Below are 15643 nucleotides of genomic sequence, written 5' to 3'. Positions count from 1 at the left end.
AAGAAAAAAGTTACTGTAAAGTCGAGGAGGAGGCAGGAGCACTAGCTGAGGAATAACGCCGTGGGGAGAGGGGAAGTGGAGATACAAACTCAGCTCTAAACTTTCTTTCTAATCCCATAATTATCAAGTTTTAAAACAGGGGAAAGTAACAATCACTGTGGCATTTACCTCACTGCACCACTGTGAGTAATACAATGGCAACAGAAAACACAGCATGCTAGTTACACACCATCCCATAAATCTAACATCCTAGGCTCTGCTCACCAGCAGCAAGTAACAAGCCAATGTCCCATGTGACATACAAGGAAGTCTCTGCAGCATAGCTGAGACAGACTATAGTCAAGGGGTCATCAGACTGCTGTATGAGCTCAGATGCTCTGCTGCTGTCTCAGCATGCTCCAGTTATGAAAAACAGAAACAAAGCAGAAAAAACAAAACAAAACAAAAAACAAACAAACAAACAAACCATGCTTCTGGCTGACTGAGCAGCAGCACTTGCCTGGCACACACAAGGCTCTGGGTTTGACCCTGGCAGGGAAAGAGGGGAGAAGGGGCCGTGCTCCTTCTGGTTATACAGGATGCTGTTCAAGGCAGTGACTTATTGAAAATGGCAAAGATTAGAATCCTAAGTACCAGGGGTGAAGGCCAAGGCCTGCCCAGAATAACTTCATTTATAGAGGAGTTCAAGTAAAACAGCAAAGACTTACAATTTAATTCAAAGTTATCTACAATCAATTGTAGAAAAATCGTATCTATGACTTCCAAAAATATCACCAAGAGCTGGACATGGCAGCTGAAGTGTGTAATCCTAGTCCTAGGCAGGGGGAAGCAGGAAGATCAAGGCCGTCTTCAACCACATAGCAAGTCAGAGGCCAACCTGAGTTGTATGACATAACATAGCTCAAGATCTATCAATTTCTCAGTAAATGATTTAAATGTAATTTATAGTAATATTTCCTCTGGAAAAATGTCTTCTATATTTCTAGCCAAAAAGCATTTACCTATAATAAATAGTGGGGAGTAGTGTACTCATGAACCTAGAAACACTAACCATGTTTTCTGTCTTTAAACAAACAAACAAAAAATGTTTTACACTATAAATCAGTAGCTCTGAGCCAGGCATGGTGGCGCACACCTGTAATCCCAGCATTTGGGAGGCAGAGGCAGGTGGATCCCTGAGGCCAGCCTGGTCTATAGAGTGAGTACCAGGACAGTCAAGGCTACATAGAAAAACCCTGATTCAAAAACCAACAACTGCAACAAAACAAAACAAACAAACAAAAACAAGAAAAACAGGACTCTCACTAGACATCTTTACTTCCAAGCCAAGAGAAGCCACAGCTGCAGGCCCACGAATCCCAGGTGGAGTCAGCCAGAAGGAAAGGGTGACGAGTACACACACTAAGACAGCATGAAGCAGAACCTAAATCAATGCCCCAGTATGTACTTTTCTTCTGCTCACCAGTCCTATTTTTATTTTGTCATGAGCCTACATGTCTTTTGGCAGTCTGGGTTAGGCCAACCCTAGATATTATGGTCTGGAGAAAATCATACTAAGTAGCGTTTGCATTACAGTAAAATAATTTGCTTTCTTTCTCTAAAATTGTATTAACAATTATTTCCCTAAAAGAAAGCTACATTAATGTCAAATTCATAGAGTGTTTACTATGGAGATTTACTTTTCATCCTGCTCATTTCAGGGGGCAAGCTCTTCAGCTGGTTACTAGAAAGACTGAGTCGCAGCAAACTGGGCAGCAAGGCAACATCAGCAGGCACAGCTGTGAGGCGGTTGTTTGACAGGTCCTTTAAAAAGGAAAAGACAGAAAGCATCTAAGTGAGTAAACAGCAGTCAACAGACACCCATGAAAGGAATTCCAGAGTTATAGAGTTATAAAGGAGTTTTAGGATGAGAGATGACTTCAGAGAACAGGTATTTTCAACTTCAGCCACTGTCTCACAGGCCAGGATTCACTCAAATGCTCTTCTTTGGTACCTGCAGATCCACTATGTGTCCATCAAAGTCAAGGATAGGAATTAAAGCCAGTTCCTACTCTGAAGGCATTTTACATGATGGTGTCTACTAATCCCAAGTTATACCTCTGCAGTGGAACATGTGATTCAAAAGATAAAAGAATCTGGAGGTTAAGGGTTAAGTGGGGGTAAGGTAGTGGGATGGAGAACTAAAGAGTGAGTGGGGGGAGGGGGAGGCTAAACAAAACTAGAGTGTATGAAAATCTTTACAAAAACCCAGTAGTTTGTAAGCTACGTACAAAATATAATTAAAAAGGCTGGAGGGATGGCTCAGTGGTTAGTAAGTCATACTGCTCTCTCAGAGGACCTGGGCTTAGTTCCCAGTCCCCGTATCAGGAAGCTCACAACCACCTTATAAATATAACTCCAGGTTCAGAGGGGATTCAGGGCCCTCTTCTGACCTCCACAAGCACCCACACTCACATGTACACACTCACAATCATACATACACACACATATAACTAAGAATAAAAGTCATATGGACGAGTGGTGTGTGTGTGTGTGCACGCGCACTCGCGTGTACAATTTAAAAGAAAAAGAGTTTTAGCACAGGTGCCTTACATTAGTAAACAGTGATGCTTCCAGAAGACATGAGTCATTAAATAACAACAATAACAATAACAACAACAAAACCCTCAGTGCCAGGCCTAGTTTATCTCCCTATGAGTTACTGGTTAGGGAGTTCCCAAAGGCCCCCAGAGCAACACAGGTTATTTCCATTGCTTCTGGCTGCCCACCATAACTAGATGGTAAAGCTCTACTGCTGAAGCCACCACACACTTTGGTTGCAGGGCAAAGGTAACATGGAGCTCAACAGGAAACCTCCTCCATAATGGCTAACTTTCAGAATGCCAGAAGGCGCAGTCCCTGGGGGGGAAAACAGAGAAGGAACCTACTCAGTACTGGACCCTGCACGTTGCATTGCTGACCTGCTCAGCAAGATATCCTTATAGTAGTGGCTTGACTGTTGTTATGAGGGTGACAACAGCTTTACGCTTGGCTACGAGGCCTGCTCCATGGAAGAATTCATGCTGGCACTGTAAACATGGTCAAAAGCCCAAGACTGGGAAGGCCATAGGCTCTGCGGACAAGGTAGACGAACTTACTATGGTGGTTTTGCTAAAAGGCCATGCTGTTAAACTGCCTTCTAAATGTTTATAATCAGAGATGAGTGCTACTCTCAACCTTAACTAGAAAAGCCTCTTGCAGTCAGCAGCAGTTAAACACAACTGGTCAAAGTACTGAGAAAAATGAGTGGTCAGGCCTGGTGGTAGTGGGACATGCTTTTAATCCCAGCACTCAGGGGGGAGAGGCGGGCAGATCTCTGTGATTTTGAGGCCAGCCTAGTCTACAGATCAAGTTCCAGGACAGCCAGGGCTAGACAAAGACAAACCTTGACTCAAACAAAACAAAACAAAACAAAACAAACCCCCGCCCCCCCAAAAAACAAAACAAAATAAAAAACCCTAACAATAATAATGATGATATTAATAATAAATTAATGAAATAAAAAAATTTTAAATGAGTGTTAAGTCCTGAATGAGACACATACCACCACCCCCTCAAAGCTTAGGGAACACTGAGGGAGAAGGGGGTAGAAAAAAATGTAAGGTCTGGAGGATGGGCAGGAGTGCCGTGAAAGGCTGTTCTGCACATGACTCAGCCACTGAACACACAGCAGCTGTGGACACCAGCACAAGATCAACCAACAAGACAAGCCAGCATCCCAAGAGGCAGCACTAACAGGACTCACTGGATTCCAAGTAAGAAAGAAAGAAAAAAAAAAAAGGAAGGAAGGACAATAGGGGGATGTGATGGGAGTGTCTGGGAAGGAAAAGGTGGGGTGGGCGTGATCAAGATACAATGTATAAATATGTCAAAGAATAAATAAAGATACTCTAAAAGAATTAAATTATTTGGAAGTCAGACTGAAGGGTATTTTGGAACTCTCTTTGCTGTATATGTAAAGCTTATTAACAATCCCAAACTTATTCCAAAATGAACTAATTACTGATAATGAAGAGTTCCTAACAAAGAAATTAAATTCTGAAACCATGTGAAGAACTCAAATGATTTCAATAAAATTCCTCTGAGCTTCTAAACAGTATCAAGACAATCAAATATTGAATCTTACGTAAAAATACTTGGAGCTGGAGAGATGGCTCAGCAGTTAAGGACACCCGTTGCCCTCGCAAAGGACACAGTTCTAGTCCCAGCCCCTGCACGGCAGCTCACAACCACCTGTAACTGCAGGCCCAGGCCCACTCTGGTGTCTGCAGGCACCACAGACATACAAGGCACAAGCACACATGCAGGCCACACACCCGGCACATGGCACAAAACCTCAAAAACAAATACAATATATACACTGATCCATACTTACGACGAGTTATTTTTTTTAATATTTACCTAGTACTGTTGGGCTAAGCAAATTCTATATAATATGGGGAAATATTTGCCTAAATGATTACAAGTGTTCATATCTTATTCCGTTTTAAAGTATTTGCTACATTGATATTTTATTTAATATTGAATGTTTAAGAAAAATTCTCAAGCTGGGCAGTGGGCAGAATTCAAAGCCAGCCTGGCCTACAGATCGAGTTCCAGGACAGCCAGGACTACACAGAGAAACTCTGTCTTTAAAAAAATCCAAAAAGAAAAGAAAAGAAAATTCTCAATTGAAATATCCTTTCACTATGCTAACAACTTCTGGGAACACATGAGTTGGAAAGAGAAAACTTCATTTATTATAAAGTTTCTTTTTAACTTTTACACCTACATGATGCTCCTTTCTTAAGAAAAACAAAGCAAAAAACAACTATTGCAACTGAAGAGACGGCTCAGCAGCTGAGAGCTAGCTGCTCTGCAGTTCCCAGCAGCCACACTGCGCTGCTCACAACCACTTGTTAACCTCAGCTTTAAGGGCCCCAACACCTTCTTTCAGCACTCACACACAAACATAGACACATAAAATAAAATATATTTAAGGTTTTAAAAATTCAACTTTAAAAATTTCCTATAAAATTAACTTACAAAATTAAATATTTTTTTATATGGAGACCTAATGGTTTCCTCCTTTCTTTCACCTTATCTGCAAACGCCTTCTACTTCCTGCTGCAGGATTATTTGATCCCATTGTGAATCGCAAGATCGTGAATTGTAAAAACCTGTTTCTAGTTAAGGAGTGGCTCAGCCTAGCACAACACCTTTAACCAAGAACTTTCTGTGAATGAGAGCTAAATTAAGTTATAGGTCAAGAGGCGAAACAAGAAACCAGCTGACAGGGATGGCTCAGCCATTAAGAGAACCAACTGCTCTCCCAGAGGTCCTGGGTTCAGTCCCGGCACCCACAGGGCAGCTCACGACTGTCTGTAACTCCTGCTCCAGGGATCCAACAGCGCTGTCTGCTTCCTACAGCTTGAAGCATACATTCAGTTCCTCAGCCTAGTGAGCACACGCATCAGCCCCACGTCATGCCGGAAGCCCAGAGTCGTCACTTACTAAGTCTTCTAAGCTGGCCAGGCGCTCCAACCCCGCAGGGAGGCTCGCCAGCTCGTTGTGTTGCAGGTGCAGCGTCCTCAGGGATGTGAGGCTTGTGATGTCTTCAGGGAGCGTTTGCAGTTTGTTGTGGCTGTTAGTTAATACAACAGTTGCTGAGTGACTTAGCAGTAAACTATGTAACAAATATTTACCAACGGCATTTCTGCCTACCAACCACATGGACACATCCTAACTATCAAATAGTTCAGTTGTTCAATTGTTTATCAAGACCCACATCTCCAAAATATACACCCATCAGCAGAAATCAACCAAGTTAGAGCTTGGGGGGACCAAAAAAAAAAATCAATGAAAAACATTGTTTTTGTTTTATCTGAGTTTTGTGTGCCTGTGGTTATTTTGTTAGGTTAGTTTGGTTTTGTTTTTTGTTTTGATTTTTTGAGACAAGGTTTCTCTGTGTAGCCTTGGGTGTCCTGGACTCCCTTTGTAGACCAGGCTGGCCTCTAACTCACAGAGATCTGCCTGCCTCTGCCTCCTGGGTGCTGGGATTAAAGCTGTGTGCCACCATTGCCCAGATGAAAAATATTCCTAAATTAACATAAATAATTTGTAAACTTTTGATTGCTTGTTTACAATCTGTTTATTTAGCATGTACTGTGAAAGGAACATCCTGAACTCCTAATTTTTTTTTTTCCTTTTGGAGACAGGGTTTCTTTGTGTAGCCCTGGCTGTCCTGGACTCACTTTGTAGACCAGGCTGGCCTCGAACTCACACTGATCCGCCTGCCCCTACCTCCCGAGTGCTGGGATTAAAGGTGTGCGCCACCACCGCCCAGCTCAGAACTCTTAAAATTTTAAATTGTTCTCTCCTAGCTAATGTAGCACCAAAAGATACCTCTCACTATATTATGTCCAATACCTCTGTAACCGTATCTATTTTATAAACAAGTTTGTCAAATTATGCTTTAAATACATTGTGTTTGTTCTTCTAAAAAAAAATCTCAGCGCTTAAATTATCTATATAACATAGATAGACAAAGATACTGTCTTAATCTGGATGTGTAGTGGGAGGGAAGCTCAGCCCTCAGCGTGGGTGCCTAGCCTCACCTGCACTAGCAACACAGGTCCAGAAACGTGACTATAGAGCCCAAAGGTGCTTGACCATGTTTAACTGATACTAACAGAAAAGTCATGAGGGCAAGAGGTCTCCACTAAGGACCACAAAACCCAAAAACTCAAACCACAACCAACAAAAAAGTACAAATTCTTCACCATTAGCGAAATAATTCATATTTCTAACCTACTTTGTAATACCTAAATTTTTAGGCTATCAGGGTCCCTTAAAACCTAGGACTCTGAGAAAGAGGTTTTCTAAAACAACAGTATTGTAAAAACATAAAACATAAAAATCAACTGATCTTATATTTGTAAAATCAAAGAGGATGTAATGTATTCTAAAAACCAAACACATAGACTAGACTAATGAAGTTGCTATGTACAGCCCCACAGACCTGTGAGACTAAGCCAGGAGTCCCAGAGCACAGCAGTTTTGGGTTACACTAGGGCAAAAAGCAAGCCTCCTCCAAAGAGAAAAAAACAAATAATTGAATCATTAGATCCTTGTTCTCCCTTAACTAGTTTCCGGGATGAAGCAAAGATCTGATCTTGTTTTTCTCTCTCCAGTGCTGGGTAGAATCCAGCATCTGGCAGGTGCTTGGTCAACTCTGCTTCCCACTAAGCCGCCTGCAGCTCCAGGCTGAAGAAAAGGGATTTCAGGTTCACACCACTGTAACTGCAAGGTTAGAAATAGGTTCACACTTTACCTGACGTTAAGTTTCTGAAGATTGCCTAGCTCTCTTATAGCTGAAGGAAGAGATGTCAGCTGATTATCATGTATCTAAAATGATTACAAGATAAAGTCAATATTCTTAGTCTTACAATCAGCAATATTTGAGCTTTGCCACTGAACAAAATTATTCACTAAAACCCTGTTCTTCAAATTCAGTGGTAGTGTGTTAGGTGATTAGTAATTTATTCTGTGTGTCCTGATCAAACTGCTGTTCAGAAATAAAGTAATGTTATTCATTTAAATGTTACAAAAATGAAAAGAGACAAACAAAAACTTGACCTGGGTAGGGTTTCAACTAGCGGAGAGGTAGAAGCTGGCAGCAGTGCTCTGGTGCTCTGTTCGCGTCACACACAGAGCAGACATGAGCTTTACAGTCTCACAGAGTCACACTGTCTTCACAGTAAAGAGAGCTGCAGAGTAAGCCGGACTACTGTGTTGTTATGTTACAGACACAAAACAAAACCACCTCCAAAAACAGCACTATCCACATCCATTATTTCCATACATGAATTGAAGGGTTTGGACACTGCCAAGTACACTAAAAGTCTGTAGATGCTGAAGTAAATCTTTCACTTGTTGCATGATAGGTCGGATTACAATACAGACTCAATTTTAAAAAACCCAACAAACAAACAAACAAACAAACAACAACAACAACAAAACCAGTTGAATAGTTCCAGTCAGTGAGTCTGAGGGCAAGTTATAAAACAGGATTGTAAAAAGCCCCAGAGTCCTATACTTTAGTGTCTAGAATAAAAGGTAACAAAGAAAAGGAAAACAATGAGTAGCCATGTGCCAGTTCTGTTTGCACACGACTCATTTAACCCCAGCATCTACACCAGGTCTGTGGACATGGAGACAGAGAGCCAACCTTCCAAGTTGGCTCTTTCCAATAGTTTCTTATTTATATTGTATTCTACAAGCTCAGCAAGGAAAATTTCTTGTTTAGCAAAGCCTAAATTTAGCTCTTCAGCTTGGCCTACATTAGTCTTTTCAATTAAGATCCCATAGTTGCAGTCAACTTACGTCAAGAACGATGAGGGCAGGCAAGAGCCGGAGGTCATCACAAAGTGACTGGAGCTGATTGCTGGAGAGGATGAGCTTGGTCAGATCAGTCTGCTCCCACCACCGCTCAGTGGAACTGAACGAAAGGTTCTGATTGGCCTCCTCAGGAATGTCCACATTTATTCTCCAAACACACGGAGGGACTATCTCCATTATCACCACATCAAGAAGAAAAGGGGAAAAAAGATAAAAGTGGAGTGAACACTAAGTGCCATACTCATTGGACACTCAGCTTGCAAATGGACCCAAATAACTGCCAGGGCCTGAGGGACAGCTTGCTGGGTATGTTAGTGACCTTTCTATTGCTGTGATGAAACACTGTGACCAAGGCAACTTAGAAAAGAAAGTGTTTAATTTGGGTTATGCTTTCAGAGGGTCACAACCCATGATGGTGATCAGCTGAGAGCTTGCATTCTGAGCCACAACCATTGTTGGCATTTTCCCTTAGTCTCCACTCCTCAAAGCTCTGGGGAAGGCTTGTCCTGAGAACCGATGACACAGAGGGCTGAGAACACAGAGGGTGAATGAGGACGCCAGGTGCTCTTCGGTAGAGGGGAGCCAGGTTCTTACACTCTCCTCTGCAGGAGTGAGCTCTCTGCTTCTACAGGGCCTGCCCCTGGGCCTGAGGAAGTGCAGGATAACAGAATGCTTTTAGCCAAAATAAGGCAGCCAGGAGACAAAGAACTAGGTTTTAATTGATACACTAAGTCTCAAACATTTAGTCTAGAGGAGAGAGACTGAGCTAAGCTGACAAAAGGAGAAAAAAAAAACCTAGGAAAACAAGAAAAGGACAAAAGATTTGGGGTCTGGAGGACAGGAAAAAAAGGGACAAAAAGCACTTCCCACTCGGGTGCTGGGCTTTTAAAGCCCTGGGCTGTCCATTGCTGGGGCCTGCCTCCAGAATGGACTCAGGCCAGGTTTGAAATGTCTTATCAAAGGGAACCAGGCTCACATCTTCTTGCCAAATGGGATTTTATGGTTTCTTTCTGGAGACAGGAGGGAGTGGCTTCCCTTTATCCAATCCAGGTAAAACTGGCTTCTCCAGAGAGGAACTGACTTAAACCTCTGTCCAGGAAAGGTCCCACAACCCATGAGGTAGACAAAGGCACACTGGGAACGTACAAGTCTTTGAAACCTTAAAGCCCATCCTCGGTGACTTACCTTCTCCAAGGTCATATCTCCAAATCCTTCCTTAACAGTTCTACCAACTGGGGACCAAATATTCAAACATCTGAGCCTATATGGGCAGTCTTGTTCAAATCACAACAGTGGGTAAGTACACTTGCTGTCAAGCCTGCCACATGAGTTTGAACCCCAGAAAATACATAGTGGAGAAAACCAACTCCTGCAAGCTGTCCCCTGATTTGCCCATGGGTGTGCAGGTAAATAAATGTAGTTTTTAAAGTATCTAAATGTCAATAAATTATAAATAGACTAAGTTTATTTTATTGGGAAAAAAACAGACCGCAGTGTGTATTTTACACAAGACCCTGAGTTTGATCCCTACCACACTGAAAACACAAGATACAACATTAAACCGTAAGCATAGTTCAGTATTGTGCTGTAAAGCTTATTAAGCAAACATAGTCAAGTTTCAATTATTTGGGTGATAGCCAGGATAAAGAGAGAAACTGACACACATATTTTAAAGCAACCACTAACATTAAAACCTAACAACTCAGTGAGACCGGCGGTAAATGTGTGAGCTATCCAGGGTTAAGCAGGCATGTCAGCACTGCACTCTACGCCCCACAGTGGCACCTGCCATTACAGCCTGTGAACAGTATCTGACCCTAGCAGCTGCTCTCCATTTTACCAGACATCATTTTGTTTCTGACCCACAACACAAAACTGTGTCATTCTATGTGGTGAAAGGTAGCTCCTATAATGTAGTGAATACAACAGCCACTATGAAGTGGAAGTTCCACAAGAGTGCTTGCCTCCAGGCAAGGCCCTAGGTTCATGCCTAACACTGTACTGAGATAAGCAGAAGTTTGAATCTCTAGGAAGAAGCTTATTAGCAGGGTGCAGCACATCTACTTGTGCACTTGTGTCACCAAACTTTGTACAGAGAGCCCTTAACTCCTTGACAAAGGTCTAGCTGCAGACAGGGTGACACAGAACGTGGAATGGCTACACTCAATCCAGTAATCACTAGTTTGGCCTTCACTGCCATGCAGTCACCAGACCCTCCCCAGCAGGATGCTGGAACGGAGGCTCGCCTCTGTATGACCCAGTAAAGGAGAGCCAGAATATGGAAAGCAGGTTTTAATCTCAAAGAGACAACGAGAAGAAAAGCTTTGGAAATTCAAAAGTAAGAAAAGCAGAAAGTTGTTCCAACATTGCATCTTTTTTTTTTTTCTTTTTTGCGAGTCTGGCTTTTTACTATGCTATCTTTTATATCTTTTAATTTTGTATATTTTATTTAAATTTTATGCTATATTTTCATCTTGTATGCTTCTGTTATTCCCTCCACACATTTATCTAACCTGTTTATGCTTCCCTCCCACCTCACTTGCAAAGAAATTTCTGTGTTGACTACTTTTAAGTCAACTTGACACAAGCTAGAGTCATGGAAGGGGCGGGAGCCTCAATTGAGTAGATACAGGCCTGTAGGGCATTTTCTTAATTAGTGATTGGCAGAAAAGTGCCCGGTCCATTGCAGGTGGTTCCATCCCTGGGCTGGGGTCCTGGGTTCTATAAGAGAGCAAGCCACAAGGAATAAGCCAGTGAGCAGCACCCATCCACGGCCTCTGCACCAGCTTCTGCTTCTAGGGTCCTGCCCTGACTTCCTTCAATGATGCCAAATAAACGCTTTCTTCTCCAATTAGCTTTCGATGATGGTCTTTCCTCACAGCAACAGTAACCCTAACTATGACAACCACTGATGGCATATTAGTGAGCAATAACTGATTTTCAATGTATGTGTATCTTTACAGTTTAATGGCTTTTGGAGTCACAGCAGTCTGCTTCTTTCTTGATGGGTGGTATTGGAAACTGAGCCCTCAAGAACAGTCTGCTCAATATGAAGACAACCTTCAAAACTCTACACTAGATCGCACAAACCACCACATGTGCAAACTGCAACACGGAGCTATTAAAAAACATGAGAAGGCAAAGAAATATGATCCCTCAAAAACTGCAACTGCTCTTACAGACAAAATGCCACATGAAACCTCCCAATTTACTGGTAAGAAATTATCAGTAAATTAAAAGAAGATACAAACAAGCAGATGATTTCAATCTAGGCCTTAAAGAAGAAAGTTGGCAAAACAGACGAAAATATTCACAGTGTGGATGGAAAAGTTAGCAACATCTAAGAAAAGTTCAGAAAGGAAATTGAGACCTGGAGGGGGAAAAAAAAATCTTTCTACATCAATTAGCATAGTCAGAACAATCTCCCACAGACCCACCCACAGGCTTATCGTTGCTGACCCTAGAGAAACACTTCCCTATTGCCCAGTGCTGTGCAAGAGGCTTCTCTGCAATGGTGTTCATCTTTTTATTATAGCTGCCTTTCCAGCACCAGGCCGGATACTCTCCTCCTGAAGCTGTCTCTGCCAAAGAAACCAGTGCATCATCTTCAACTTCCCCCAGGAACTCAGGACACAGGTGGAATGAAGTCACATTCTTGGCCAAAACACAATGCAAACGGCTGCTAACCCAGTTCCCATCAAAGTTCTTGCTTCCCTGTGAAACTGCAAGAGTTTCCTGTCAGCATTCTTATCTTCCAACTTCCCATTAAAAAAAATAATAATAAAATAAAATAAAAAATAGAAACACAGCCCACTAAGCTTTGTCCGTATCACTCAGTCTTCCCTAACCCTACATCCCCTAAGCCTTCTACATTTTGATCACATGAAAGTTCACATGTCATAGGTGCCACATAGGAAGGTTTACCACCGCAACAACTCCACTTCTTCCTGGGTGCCAATTTCTACCCTAGTAAAATACCTTAACAAAGCACCTAGAGGAGAAGTTTATTTTAGCTCACAACTCCATTTGCAGACCGTCACTGTAGGGGAGTTAAAGCCTCGTCATATCACAGCAACAATCAAGGCCAGCACACTTTTTTATACAGCTCACTCTTATCCAGTGCAAGACCCAAATCAGGGGACGGTGCCCCCCACAGGGGCTAGACTTTCCTACATCGATTACCAGTCAAGACAGGTTCTACCAGACATGCAAGAGAGCAGGACTGACAATCCCCCACTAGCTGTGTCAAGTCGACACAAACTAGCCATAACTCCGCAAGCATGTCTTTGAACAGTTTACACACAGGTGCACTATCACAAGGAGAATATTCGCCAGGCGTGGTGGCGCACGCCTTCAATCCCAGCACTCGGGAGGCAGAGGCCGGCAGATCACTGTGAGTTCGAGGCCAACTTGGTCTACAAAGCGAGTCCAGGACAGCCAAGGCTACACAGAGAAACCCTGTCTCAATAAAGAAAAAATAAAGAAGTAGAATATTCTAATCAATGCAAGTAGGAAAAATATTAAACGATGCTTCACTTCTCACTCCTCTCTGTGTCTCTGTCCACTCCTCACACATAGACACTCCAAAGGTATTTGTACTTGGTAGCATGCAGATTTGTGCTTGTTGGTCATTCGAGGTTTCCTTAAAAGTTCTCAAATTCATACACTTTGCAGTATTTATCCTCAATTACTACCTAGAAAATATAATCATTATTTGTCATTGGGATTTTTCTCAGCTGGAAAAAAAAAGAAAGAAAGGGCTTGACAGGGAAGGAAGTGTTTTTAAGCTCACAGTCAGAAGCTGAAGGGTATGGTCAAATCAAGGACCTATCATCTATCTCACAGCTAGTTTACTCCCAAACTAAGATGTTTATCCCACATTCTGTAGACACCCCAGCCAACACTCTGAGAAAGTCATGGCCACAGTCCTTTTAAACACTGCCTCTTCCAGGAGACGCCGCACGGGCGGGTCCACAGAGGACCAAGAGGGTGTTTGCGCGCTGCCTCACCTTCCCCGAGGTTCCTTCCCGCCAAGTTGAGCTGGCCGCTGCTCCTCGCTGCCTTCAGCAGGCCCTGGGGAACAGAAGGACCTCTGTCCTTGCCCTCCGCATGGAATCCGGCGCGAGGGTCAAACCTAGGGGCTCTCAGCTGGCGCGACATATTCAAAAACCCAGCCCGGAAGCCTTGGCAGTGGCCGTGACGTCGGCACGGCGCCGCAGCTAAGCAGCCCCGCCCCTTCCGGCTGGCGGTAATCCGGGCCTTGCCTTTGCCGCGCGCGCTGATGTCGTCACCGCCAGCTCCCGGGGCCGCAGCACCGACGAGCCCTTCCGTTGCCCTTACCAGCCTCGCACTAAGGAGAAACTTCTTTAGGGTAAGTTTGTCTAACGCGCCGAGAGGCCCCGTGGGTGGCCTGAGCTCCCTCCGCGGCGCGGTCGCGGATGGTCGGCCCGCCGTCGCGTCAGAACGTGGCGGCGACGAAGCCTGCGGCGCGGCCTGCGGCTCTGGGCGCCGGCCTGGGGGCCGCTGGGTTCCGTGGCGAGCCGTGTGTCTGGGGCAGACACCGTAGATTGGCATGGCCCGCCTGACAGCTAAAAGCTGCGGTGTATTTCGAGCAGCTTGGGCTTCGAATCCTACGCGCTTACAGACTAACTTTGTGCAGTTGAAGTCCCACGCTTAAGCTCATTTTTTTTTTCTTTTACTGACTTCTGCATAGTCCAGTCTTAACGAAGTTTTAAAAATACTTTCTGACAATGAACATTTAAATACTGGGCTGCTACCGGAAATAAAAAGGTGGAAGTTTTGTTCAATAAGTAGCTATTTCCTGCTTAGTTTTCCACCCGCAATTTACAATTGCTTGGTTGATTCCTCACTGACAAAGTAGCCCTCGACTCTCCTGGGCTGAGGACGTAGCTCAGAGGGATGGTGCTTTTCTAACGTGGGCAAGGCCGTGAATTGTATGCCCAGCACTGCACCAGACTTCTTTGCCAGAAATTGGTTTTGTATTACATTTTTCTTAATTTCAGTGTTTGTTTTTGCATACGCTAATGGGTTCGCTTGCCATGGTGCCTCTGAAAGTCAGAGAACTTGAGGGAATCGGTTCTTTTTTAATCAAGTGGAGTGGAACTCACAGGGTCTTAACGGCTTGGCGGTAAATGTCTTTACCTGCTGAGCTAGCTCTCCATCGTAGAAATTTTTATGGGTCTGGGAGGTGTTGCCAAAGAAAGAAAAGGCGCTTATTCAGATGCTGGCACCAGGTCTCCATCAAGAACCCAGGTTCCCTAATGCAGTGCCCATCCACCTCAGTCTGCGGTTTATATAGGCAAAGAGTACAAAATTACAATTTGATCTCCGGCAAGCAGAAGGCCCTCCAAAACAAACCTGTTTACAGAAACAGCAGTGACAAAAAAAGTTTGACATTTTACAGCCATTAACATTTGGAGATCTAATTTTGCTATAGTTCTTAAGCACAGAGATTTTTAAACCTTTAAACATAACGCTAGCCATCATCAAAACTATTATAATTTTTTATTTATTATATGTGTATGGGTATTTGACTCTTTGTCCTAAGAAGGTATCAGATCCATTGTAACTGTAGTTACGGATGATTGTGAGTCACTATTTGGCAAACTTTGATGCTCTGAAAAAGCGTTAAGCAATCCTAACTGCTGAACCATCTTTCCAGCACCCGTTGTCTCTTCCTGTCTTGTAAATGTAAGGAGCATATACAAGGAGATGTCTGCGTAACTCCTGTCATCCTACCGAGGAGAATGGTATTATTAGTTGAAAAGTAGTTTTGGGGTGGCCTGACAATTCTGCATCACATGCAGTTTCACCCAAATGTATTTTGGGTCTTTCTGTGTTTTTGTTTTAGAGTCTACAGAATCTCACTATGTAGCCCTAGCTAGCTTGGAACTCACTATGTAGACCTCCAACTTGAAGAAATCCACTCTGCCTGTCAAGTGCTAAGATTAAAAGTGAGTGCCACCACATCCAGCATATTTCCATATCAATAGATATGAACCAAAATAAGGATTTAACTAATATAAGTTCATAATATATTGTGTATTATGCTATTATAGCATGTGGAGGGTGAACAGTGGTAGCCAAAATTATCTCTTGGCATTTGAGAAAATTATGTATTTGTTGATAGTTGATGGAAACTGGGAGCTAATTCATGAATTGAGCTTGTTTATAAAATGGGGCTATGTATAGTCTTAAGAACTAG

General features: G+C 43.1%; 2 protein-coding genes across 11 annotated transcripts in view; one reads left to right on the top strand and one right to left on the bottom strand.

The window, feature by feature from the left end:
• The window catches only part of LRRC40 (leucine rich repeat containing 40), a 36254-nt gene extending 22637 nt beyond the window's left edge, over nt 1–13617 (bottom strand). For 2 of the 4 annotated variants that reach the window (XM_084757054.1, XM_084757055.1), the window contains exons 1-5: nt 13428–13617; nt 8404–8585; nt 7352–7425; nt 5533–5662; nt 1680–1803 (exon numbers count right to left, since the gene is read on the bottom strand). In XM_084757054.1, coding sequence (XP_084613180.1) covers nt 1680–1803; nt 5533–5662; nt 7352–7425; nt 8404–8585; nt 13428–13578 — 661 coding nt within the window. In that variant the 5' untranslated portion in view covers nt 13579–13617. Of the gene's footprint in view, nt 1–1679; nt 1804–5532; nt 5663–7351; nt 7426–8403; nt 8586–13427 lie in introns of those variants that run through there. The other 2 variants (XM_084757056.1, XM_084757057.1) reach the window with 1 other exon arrangement.
• Nucleotides 13618–13663: 46 nt separating this feature from the next.
• The window catches only part of SRSF11 (serine and arginine rich splicing factor 11), a 28456-nt gene continuing 26476 nt past the window's right edge, over nt 13664–15643 (top strand). For 4 of the 7 annotated variants that reach the window (XM_084757065.1, XM_084757064.1, XM_084757063.1 and 1 more), the window contains exon 1: nt 13664–13789. In XM_084757065.1, the coding sequence (XP_084613191.1) occupies nt 13700–13789 (90 nt within the window). In that variant the 5' untranslated portion in view covers nt 13664–13699. Of the gene's footprint in view, nt 13790–15289; nt 15393–15643 lie in introns of all 7 variants that reach the window. The other 3 variants (XM_084757067.1, XM_084757066.1, XM_084757068.1) reach the window with 2 other exon arrangements.

Source organism: Acomys minous (assembly GCF_964271855.1).
Source record: "Acomys minous genome assembly, chromosome: 14".
NCBI lineage: Eukaryota > Metazoa > Chordata > Mammalia > Rodentia > Muridae > Acomys > Acomys minous.
This window is presented reverse-complemented; position numbering and strand designations above follow the sequence as displayed.